We start from the raw sequence: 11,548 nt of genomic DNA, 5'->3' as shown, positions 1-11,548 counted from the left end.
ATAGTGTTTGTTGGCGGGAGTCCACACTCCTACCTTGGTGCAACGGCAGACATATTTTCCAATGTCTATCCAGATGACCAGTACCCCCACCCTTTTAATTAGAAAAGTGCTTTTTACAATATTTACATACAGCACGAATTTGCATCTCACCTGTTTTTGGATTTGGTTGGGGCTCCTCGGTGAAATGCTGCCATGCCGGAGAAGTTCGCAGTCTTTTTCCTCTATTGCGTTCTCCAGCTTCTTCGTTGTATACTGAAGCATTATCCACCGGAGCATTTTCTGGTTCAGTGGGGGTGGGGTTGGAAGGCATCATTTCTTCCTCAAAAAATGTCTCCTCACGAAGCTCAGGAAGAGCAGTGAAATTAGGGAAATTTGGTGAGGCCATTTTCTGGAAATTGATAGAACTTGATTGAACTTTGTAAATGAAAGAGCTAGAAAATGAATGAACACGAGAAAAAAGCTTAGAATCAAAATCAAAGAGACAAGTTGAGAGATAGAATGAGAGTGAGATGAGAAGATGAGAGTGAATTGTTGTGTGGGATTTATGGTGGAATTAAAGGGTATTTATAGGGGATTTTTGGGTTAAAATTCAGTTTTTTTCCGTTGGGCCCTTGCGGGCCCAACGTGCGGCACGTGACGGACCTCTCGTTTGGCCCATCACCTGCCAAACGGGAGGCACGTGACGGGCCAAACGGGAGGCCCGTCATGTGCCGAACGTTGGGCCCGCGAAGGGCCCACTGGACCAAATGAAATGGGCTTCTTCATGGGCCGTTTCGTGGGCTTGGGCCGGGCCAAATAAGGGCCGTGCCGCGGGCCTCCATGTGCTTGGGCCGCGGGCTGAGAAGTTGAGGCCCAGCCCTAGTCCATTACACGTGTCGTGTCGGCACGGCCCGTAACAGAACCGGGCCGTGCCGAATCAGGCACTATTATGGGCTGGGCCGGGTTGTCCATGGACAGCCCGGCCCATTTGACACCTCTATAGTTGCAGGGCAAAACTTGCCCGAGCTTTTTCTTCTCCATTTTCTCCAAAGACTTTGACCATGTTTCAAGTTGGTTTTGTTTTTATTTTTTTACGCTTTTTCGAGAAAGAAAAAATGAAAACAAGAGAGAAATGATGTTTGACATAATTAAAGACAAAAACAGAAATGAAAATAATTTTTTGATTTAGTATAAAATGTGAGATAAATAAAAAATAACTTTTAGTTGTGTTTCTTTTTTGTTTCCGTTTTTTTCTCTTTCGAGCACAGAGGAAGAAATTAATGAATTTTTTTATATTAAAAATAATCTCTTAATAAATATACTAAATACATTTTTAAAAATAATTATTGTTTGAGATTAAAAATATTTTTATTTTTATTTTTATAAAAAAATAAAATTATTTTAGAACGATTTACAAATGCACCTTTATCTCTCTAAAATCTCCCATTCTCTCTCTAGACTAGAACCGCCCCTGTTGACCCATTTTCTTGAAATCTAAACCCTAATCTTGATTAAACACTCTCAAAACCTCCAAATCTTCATCTATTTCTCATTCTTCCACAATCTTTTTGTCCCCTTCCTCTTCTCATCATCCCGAAGCTTCGTCGGAGCGTCGCCCTCTGCACTGCTTCCTTCCTTCCTACCATTTCCAAGTAAGTTTCATGTTTATGAATCTTGAAACCTTGAAACCTTGAAACTTAGTTGTAGTTTGTTAAATTATGGTGTGTTTGTGATTTGGGGTTTTAGTTGTAATTTTTGATATTGTTTATTTTTCTGATTTTATTAGTTGATTATGTTAGTAAATGTGATTTGGAACTGATGATAAAGTTGTGAGAATTGATTGGATTAGTTTAATTGGAAATGTTCCAAAAAGAAGAGAAAGAATCGAATGATTTAATATGCTTCCTTTATTGTTGTGAATTTAGTTTTGCACTCTCACTCTAGTAGGATGTTCGTATTTAGATATGCTTTTTCCAATAATTTTGAATTATGGAATGAAGTTGTAACAATCGTTTTTTGTTATTGGTTATGGAATGGACTTGTAATTATGATGTGGTGTTATTATATAGTGTGTATATGGTAAAAGTTAAAGCCTTTATGGGTGATTTGATAGATGATGGATATAGATTTGGAACTTGAGGAGGTAGCCTATGCTAGGAATATGGTGGATATGTGATAAATATGAGTTAGATTATGTAGTTGAGCAAGTTTGAATATGTTTGGATTTTGATTTGGATATGGTAGTAATGTTGAGTTTTATATTTGTTTTTGCTTTGATGCAATTTCATTTAATTATTGCTTTTGTGTTAATTAATATTATTAACAAATAGGTGCCTTTGATAGTTTAGAATGTCATATGACAAGAGTTGGACGCAATTATGCAATCGGTTGTGTAATGAATATTGAACGGGGTGAAATCATTTCTTGAAAGAGCTAAAAATACTTTTAAGTACTTTTGTGAAGATTAGATGTCCATGTCGGGATTGTTGTAATGGAAAATGACATGTTTTGAAAGTAGTGGAGGCTCACTTATTAGATCGGGTATGCAAGAAACATACAAGTTGGCACCTTGGGTTTATCATGGCGAAGCTTTGGATGAACCTATTGACGTAGGGGAAGGTGATGATGAAGTGGGTAATGATGTTGAGATTGATGAAGCCGTTAATTATGTTGAGAATGATAATTGTTATGATTTGTTGCATGATATTGTTGAGAATGATGTGGAGGATGTCGATGTTGTTGCTACTGAATTTCCTGGAGGTGGAGCTAATGCTGAGAAGTTTGATTACCTTTTTGATGATATGAAACGACCATTGTACCCTGAGTGTGAAACCTTTTTGGTGTTGACATTCTTAGTGAAGGCAAAACAAAGGACGCTGACAAAGCACGATTGGACCTAGCAAATATGAAATTAAGAAAGGAGTTGCAATTGAAGAAAGTCGGGGATAAATGGGTCAAGTCGCAAGCTGTATCGTAGGAAAAATAGAAAAAATGTGCAGCGAAATTTTAAAAAATTTCTAAAAAATCGTACTAACTCGTGTTGCCATAGACAATAAATTATTAAACAATCTAAATACCTTGAGAAGCAAGATTCAGAAATGCAGGCGGATGTGACTGAGAAAGCTTCAATCAACTAGTCTTCTTTACTATTCTCCAATTCCCAGACAGTGGAGTGTGTGGGCACTCGGATTCTCTACTTGTATTTGCGCAGCTTGTCTCCTTCCAACCACCTAGATCTCTAAGAATTCATTATTATTAGTGAGAGTTATATTAACAAATTCGCTCACTTAAGAGTTCTGTGGTCAAAGAAAAATAGGAGTCCTAAGGATCCTATTTATAGTGAGTACACCGGGTGGTTTTTTAATTCGAACAGGATTCTGAAAAAGATTTTTCCTCTATCCTTCCACCTAGGGATTGGCAATTTTTCTCCCTTCTTTTTGCTAGGAAAAATCGTCCACTATAGAATAGGATATCTGAAATTTTTATTTCAAATTTTAGTCTTCATTTATCTTATGATTTTATCTGCATGGATAGTGTTCCATAAATTCAGTTTAAATTCAAAATAAAATTATGTCAACTTTATTTGAATTAAACAATTTAGTAATTATCCAAAATAAAATCAAATTAGGAGAAAATCTTTTCCACCTTATCCATATGGTTCACGCCACAATTTAAGCATGTAGGATAAGATATTGTTTCAGTTCAAATTCAAATAGGATAATCTCCATATTTAAATATAAATATTTATTTAGATAAGATCACTTAGATATTTAAATTAATCATTCTAATGATTGACTTATCCATATCTTCTAAAATTTAATTTGATTTCATATTTATCTTAAAAGATAAACATAATCAATTTAAATTTCTAATCTTATCTTCCAAATAAATATTTATCCAAATTAAATCAAACAAAATTCTTGTTCTACCATTCTCTTAAAAAAACGCCTACACCCTTGTGAGGTGCTTGGATTTTTCTCTTTACTAAGACCAAGAATTAAAGCCATAGAATATCCCGATCAATTACCATCCGTTAAGGAATTATACGGAACTAGTAAAGGGACCGATTGGACGCATATAATATGGGCTCCAATAATTTATGCAATCATAATTCTATACCAAATAATACAATTACATAATTATTAGTTTCAGAGTCATGCCGCTATAAATTTGAAACTGCACTCCCAATTATATATTGTATTACGTAAGCGAATAATTAGCCGTTGTCCAATGACCTTGTCATATATGCAACACCCTAATATGATATCCATGATCAACCTAGAACAAAGTCCGTTCAACCTTTTGATCACGCTATCTTAAAGATCCATTATACATCTGATGAGAAAATAATTATTCACCATATGTGAATAATAAATCATTTGCAAAGCAAACGATCCAAAGCCTTGTTCATTTTCTCAATCCAGTATAATGTCGTTAAGAGGATAACCTTTACTCTTTATAAGAGCTATGATTTCATATCTATAAGTAAACCCTCCATCGAATATAAGTCTTGTGCCCAACGAACCAGTCTATTAGCTTACTACTTAGAGACACCTTATCCTTTGGAACATCTAAGTACACAAGTTATACACATAAAGCCATTCACATACTCAGGATCGAGGTTATTGCATAATGAACGTCAAAAATGAATTAATCTACTCAAGCGGACTACATATATTAATTACACTTTGGTCTAAGTCCAATACGTCACCACAGCTAGGCAACATATATATATTTCTACTCGGGAGTCTACTTGCTCCAGACAGTCAAGACAAACGTCTCCCCAATTAGCTTTAGACAACATAATAGTCTTAACATGAGTTAGATACTCACTCGAACCCCATAGACTACGAACTATAGATTTAGACTATTTACTTTAGAACGTTTTCTTCTCGCATACAAAAGACCATTGCATGCAACATTCTAACAGTTTAACGTTAAGTAGGCAGTGAGCCATATTTGCTTACATTTACTTTAACATGTAAAATAAGATTACATATAGCAATGTAATGAATAACCTCTAAGATATTAATAATCAGTTCAAAAATAAATAAAATACATTAAAATGTCTTTGCCGCTTAGGGCATTCCTCACACGTATATGTCTTAATTAAAGATGAGAGAAGGCAGTTTTGTAAATTTCTAAAGTCTGTCAAATTTCCATATGGGTTTGAATCAAATATTTCAAAGAATGTCAATGTAGTTGATGGAAAAATATCTGGTTTGAAGTCCCACGATTGTCATGTGCTTATGCAGCAGTTGTTACTAGTGGGCATCAGGCCTTATATGATCACTCTGGAGGTTCGAGAAACGCTTACTGAATTATCAAACTTCTTCAAGCAACTGTGTGCTAGAACTTTGATTGTTAAAGACTTGGAAGATATGGAGAAGAAGATTGTCAAAATTCTGCACAAATTAGAAAGGATATACCCGCCGGCTTTCCTCGATATTATGGTCCATTTAGCTGTACATTTGCCTAAGGAAGCTAGGCTCAGTGGTCCAGTGCACGCCAGATGTGTATCCCTTTGAACGGTTTATGGGAACACTAAAAAAGTATGTTAGAAACAAAACTCATCCTGAATGTTCTATTGAAGAGGGATATATAGTGAATCGAGCTTTAACATTTTGTTCATTGTATTTTTCTGGGATAGAGACACGATTTAATTGGCAAGAGAGAAACTATGATCTGCCATCTGTGTCATCACAAGCACAGTTATCAATATTTAAACATCCTGGTCGACCATTGGGAAGTAGAAAGATAATTCGTCTTGATAACAATTTACAAAAAAAAAGGCGCATTGGTTCATTTTAAACCACTGTCCAGAAGTTAGAAAGTATCTCGAGTACGTGCCTCTATCCTTTCACAATTTCAATAAAGTTATTATACTTCCCGCTACTTTGCATATATATTATGCAATTAATGTGTGCAGTCAACATATGGAAGAGTTGAGAAAAACTATCCCACGCAACTTGTATTATTAACTTATTCTTTATATTACCTATCTTACTAAAAACAGAGAAAAGCATACAAAATAGTTCGAATAGAGAACAATTGGGTGAATATGTGGGGGCACAGGGGAGCAAGTCATATGCGGCGCACAGAGCAAACAAACAAATATAAGCCCTATTGTGTTTCATAAGATGGTGCATTGGGATGAAAAGACTGGTTGGAGTGATTCTTTGGCAGAGCAACATTATGTGAGTGTGCCCAAGTAATTTATAATTGCATTCATTTCATATGAATTCAATTTACAAGTGTTTTAATCCTTAACAAATTTATTTGCAGGAGGATATGATTCGAATTCGCGAAGCACAACAAGAAATTGAGGAGCAAAATGAAGAAGGGACATTTCCGCCACGCAACAATCGCCTTTCAGATTAAGAAATTGTGGATCGAGTTTGTAAACCCAAATCAGTATACATAAAGGGCTTGGGAAATAAGACTGTTGATTCGAAGAGGACTCTCCATGGTTGTTCTTCCTCTTTCTCTTCTCAACATCCAGAATATGAAGTGTTATCCCAGCGATTCAGTGACTATAGACAATTTCAGGAGGCAAAAAATCTCCAGACTCAACAAACAATTGATCATTTAACTGAACTGATGCGGTCTCAATTTCCTCACCTTTTCCCACAATATGGACCGCCCTCGCTGCCACCTCAATGAACAAATTTGGTTTTCTTTACTACTCTCTAGTATTTACCTTGCACTTAGTTTTAAATTATAACTTATTTTTTTATTGGACTTAGATGTTCTTACTGAAGACTTGTACTAATTACTTATGATGGCAACCTAGATCTTTTTCTTGCACTTAGTTTTAAATAAGAACTTATCTTTTTATTCTACTTAATGTTATTATTGAAGACTTGTACTAATTACTTATGACAATTTAGATCTTTTCTTTTTATTGTAATAGTTTACTATTTAATGTCAATTAGTTGTAATGTTATATATATTTAAGCAAATACTTAAATTAAATTAGTTATATTATTAATTATATGCTTGTTGTTATGAAGCACAACTACTATCAATTATATGGTTATTGGTATCAGCCATTTATAAATTAATAAATCAAAACAATAAAAAAATTGAACAATAGCTACGAAAAAAATCGCCGCTATTTATAATGTTGAAATCAAAATAATTTTATTACAAATAAATATATAGTGGTGAAATTTTTCGCCCCTAATGTCACTTCTTATGTGTCAAAGAGACATAAAATGTAGTGGCAACTTTCTTTTGTACCGAGAAAAAATTTTCCCACTAACTGTAGCGGCGAGTTTCAAATTCATCATTATAAGACTATAGTGATCAGATTATAAAGACAAGTTAGTGAAGAATATTTTCACCGCTACATATAAATAGCGGCGCACATATTTGTATAGCGGTGAATTTTTTTTGCCGCTAATAACTTTTTCTCTTGCAGTGATAGTAGTTGCCAACTAGCAAAATTTGGCAGTTGCCTTATTGAGCTTAGCTAGCTAGCCCCATGTTCACGTGATTCTGCTTCTAAGCCATTTTGTTCTTTTCTGGTACTCCTCACTATTCCTATATAATACACTCTGTGGACTCCAAAACCTTTACCGCTCTATTCTTCTCTCTCATATATTCACTCTTCTCTCTTTTTCAAAGGAGAGAGTTAGAAAAATGGAGTTCTCCAAGTCCTATGCTCTTCTTCTCATTTGCATGCTCTTTGTATCCTCAGTCACTCCCATTCTAGGCTGTGGATCTTGTGGAAAGCCCTCTCCAAAGTATAGAAAACCCAAGTCCAAATCATCTCCACCCAAGAGCCCCATTACTTTGCCACCAATTGTGAAGCCCCCTATTAAGGTACCCCCGGTCACTCTACCACCGCTTGTCAAGCCTCCCATTAAGGTGCCCCCGGTGACCGTTCCCCCGGTCACTCTACCACCGGTTGTCAAGCCCCCCATTAAGGTGCCCCCGGTGACCGTTCCCCCGGTCACTCTACCACCGGTTGTCAACCCCCCGGTGACTGTTCCCCCAGTTACCGTCCCTCCTGTTACTGTCCCTCCGGTTGTCGGTCTTCCCCCAATTGGTCTCCCGCCAATCGTATCAAATCCACCATCCGGCTCTAGCCCAGCAAAGCCATGCCCACCACCACCAGCGTCCAAGGAAACTTGCCCGATTGACACATTGAAGCTTGGTGCTTGTGTGGACCTTCTTGGTGGGCTTGTACACATTGGACTCGGCGACCCGGTGGTCAACAAGTGTTGCCCAATCCTTCAAGGGCTTGTTGAGGTTGAAGCTGCGGTTTGCCTCTGCACCACTCTCAAAATCAAGGCTCTCAACCTCAACATCTATGTCCCACTTGCTCTTCAGCTTCTTGTCACTTGTGGAAAGACACCTCCTCCTGGCTACACCTGCTCTCTGTAGACTTAGTAAGTACCTCTTACCCCTACACACAAACAGTTAGGTACTAAATATATATGTTATTTCTTGCACTAATATGATGCAACATTTAGAGATGTACACTCTCACCATATTCTTAAATTTTCCTACCACCCAAACCTTATCTTGAGGTAGTACCTTAACTAATTGAGCTAATTACTTTTGCTTAAACTTTAATATGATATAGTTGCATTTCTAAGGGATTCTTTGAAAGGGAGGGATTTAAGCGAAAATTGTAGTGCTTTCGTCAACAATCATTGTCTGCCAATTCTATCAGGAATATATATATATATATATCTTTGTCTTCCAATTCTCAGAAAAAAAGAGTATCATAATTTGATTTGAATAAGAAATAAAAATAACCACACGAAACTTTTTTGGTCCGGAACCGGAAAATTAAGAAGAACGGAAATCAAGGCAGTTTGTTTTATGGGGGGGAAAAAAGCAACAAAAGAATGTAATCAAAACAGGATTTTATGCCTAGGGAAGACAGGAGATAACATGACAAAACAGCGCACTTGATATAACTCTCCCTCTTACGCACACAAGAAAATAGCATTTGAATTTCTATGTGGTGTTTTCTACGGCACATGATACTGACAGTGCATGATGTTTTTTAACATTAAATTTGTTCAATATTACATCAAAATAAACTAATATGAAAAACTATATGGATGTTGATACAAATCTAATAGTTTAAACCGAGCTCTACTAATAAGTAGTTTTTCATATCGACTAAAATTGTTCTATTTCCTTAATTACTGAGCTCTATTTCTCTCTACGAGAGCTTCTTATTTGTTCAACTAATGTCTCACAGGAATATTTATTGACAATGGGATTCCAGGTTTGAAAGTTTGATTGGTTGTAGGACAGATTCGTCGTGAGAGGATGTCGAGCTGCCCTTCTCTTTCCTCTCTCTCTCTCTCTCTCTCTCTCTCTCTTTGATTGGTGTTAGGACAGATTCGTCGTGAGAGGATGTCGAGCTGCCCTTCTCTTTCCTCTCTCTCTCTCTCTCTCTCTCTCTTTGATTGGTGTTAGGACAGATTCGTCATGAGAGGATGTCGAGCTGCCCTTCTCTTTCCTCTCTCTCTCTCTCTCTAAAACGTGTCTTTTTCTTTTTAATTATTTGTTCTTTGGTACTATACCATAATGCTTGGCCAAGATCTTTGTGTACGGTACCAATATTTTCTCTTTAATTTATGAGACTATTTGTAAGTGTGTCTTTTCTTCGACAAGGATTCAATCAAAGATGATTATTTCTGTCTCGTTTTTATATGTTATATTTATTGAGATGCTTGTTTTACGCCAACTATATATATTTACAGTGATTAGAGTGTGAGTCTATATCTACATGAGTACCACAAGTAAGAGCAAATATTATGTGTCATTGTCGATTCCTTATAGTATGGGAATATCCCCTATTCTCATTCATATTTCAAAATGGTTCGGAACGATTTTTATTCATTCTAAGCACTAGCTGGCTATAAGAAGCAAAAAAAGATTGATGGAAAATCTTAATGGCTTTCGGAGGTTTTGTCTAATCTACTTCTACTATAAAAGCAGCTTGTTTTAGAATAGTAATTATCAAAACAAAAACCTTCTTTCAATTCAAAGCCAACTTCTAAGAATTACTTTTGAAAAAAGTGCATGTTTGAACTTATTAATTTAGAAGTTGTAAAAGAATACATCTTGTAGCTCAAAAACTGAAACACGGTAATTCAACAGGGACGCACTATATATTACATTCCATATTAGGTATATATCTCTACGTATGCAAATAATTTATATTTCTAACATCTAATTACTATTTTGTGTTTTCATCGAAATTTTGGGTTTGTACCTAACTATTTAAATATATCAATAGATATTTCGTATTATTAAAAAAAATTAAAAAGCCCTCCGAGTACCTTGAGGTTATTCTTTGGAAAGGAAATATCTAACCAATCTCTTGAGATTTTCATATATATAATATCTTCTTCTCTGCAGTACCTACTTCTCTTTAGTTTCGTTTTTGTTCCGATAATTTTAGATTGTGTTGAATTTTGCCTCATTTGCTCTTTGCTTCTACGTTAATATATTCTTTAGAGTCTTCGGTTTTCGATCTAAAATTTCAACCGACTTCTCTTCATAGTTGAGGTCTTCCTGTATCTCAATCACTTAAGGTTTGATCACGTGCGTAGGATCCAAAACGTACTTTTTAAGCATCAAAACATGATAAACATCGTGAATAGATGACATATCTGTTGGCAGATTCAACATATAAGTGTGACGCCTCCTACCCTTGTGGCGGGTCGCTAACCTTATACTACTACTAGTAAGCTAAAATATTATCTAACCTATTACTTGTTACTTAACTATCACCTCATTGTACCACGCACATACATAGGTGCATTTTTTTTTTCTTTTTACCTCTGAGTTCTCAACATGTTCATTAGCATGTTCTTTTGTCATATTAATACAACATCTAGCTAATACTTTGTGATTTCGGTTATGGAATCTATCCCCGAAACTTATCTTAACTTATTACAGTCTGTTGTTCTTTACTAAGACTGTAGCATCTATTTTTTAAAACTGAATACATTAACTTTTGTTCTACATTACATTATTTCTACAGCGGAATTTTTCCTACGCGGGCGAAGTAGACACCACTCCCATGAACCCATGACATATCCGCCACCTTGCATCCGCCAGTCCATCAAACATAATTATTATATAACTGGCTGTTTACCTGTGTTACCTGTAACACGAGTAAACTGATGAGCGAATGCCCAACAAATATAGACATGCACACATCTTAAAACTAATAAAACTATATAATGTGTCATAATGCAAGAATGCACATATGAATATGTTTCCTTGCTAACATGCTCTAAATAACTACTTTCTGTCTTTCTGTTCTTGTTACTATAGGCTGTTGGAAATGTGTCCATAAAGTAGGATGTAATTTGTTATTTGTAAAATGACAAATGTCAGACATTATTGTTTTGCTGATTTTATAAAATAAAATAAAGTTATGTTTTGATACATATTCAAGAGTGTTAGTGATATTGCTTAGTCCATAGACTGTTATCAACGAAAGAAGAGTCAGGGAAACCCTGCCGGACAAACTCTTCTGATATAGTTTAAAATAGATATTCGCAGTCTTAGGATCGATTGGGCAATC

The 11,548-nt window shown here is 35.7% G+C and overlaps 1 protein-coding gene and 1 long non-coding RNA gene across 4 annotated transcripts; both read left to right on the top strand.

The window, feature by feature from the left end:
- The first annotated feature begins 1,418 nt into the window (after nt 1-1,418).
- Nucleotides 1,419-6,779, top strand: LOC112090367. Its single transcript, XR_002901622.1, has 3 exons — nt 1,419-1,631; nt 5,996-6,176; nt 6,265-6,779. It is a non-coding gene; the product is annotated as an uncharacterized LOC112090367 (long non-coding RNA).
- Nucleotides 6,780-7,540: 761 nt separating this feature from the next.
- LOC21394448 (36.4 kDa proline-rich protein) lies at nt 7,541-11,021 on the top strand. 3 transcript variants are annotated; one of them, XM_024161507.1, is made up of 2 exons: nt 7,541-8,375; nt 11,000-11,021. In XM_024161507.1, the coding sequence occupies exon 1, from the start codon at nt 7,624-7,626 to the stop codon at nt 8,368-8,370; it is 747 nt and encodes a 248-aa protein (XP_024017275.1). In that variant the 5' UTR covers nt 7,541-7,623; the 3' UTR covers nt 8,371-8,375; nt 11,000-11,021. The 3 variants fall into 3 exon arrangements, with proteins under 3 accessions (XP_024017275.1, XP_024017274.1, XP_010090189.1); XM_024161506.1 differs by lacking the exon at nt 11,000-11,021 and adding an exon at nt 9,230-9,651; XM_010091887.2 differs by lacking the exon at nt 11,000-11,021 and adding an exon at nt 9,203-9,651.
- Nucleotides 11,022-11,548: the final 527 nt, after the last annotated feature.

Source organism: Morus notabilis, unplaced genomic scaffold, assembly GCF_000414095.1.
Source record: "Morus notabilis unplaced genomic scaffold, ASM41409v2 Scaffold50, whole genome shotgun sequence".
In the NCBI taxonomy this organism is placed as follows: Eukaryota; Viridiplantae; Streptophyta; class Magnoliopsida; order Rosales; family Moraceae; genus Morus; species Morus notabilis.
The sequence above is the reverse complement of the archived record's forward strand: the minus strand, read 5'-3'. Positions and strand labels throughout refer to the sequence as shown.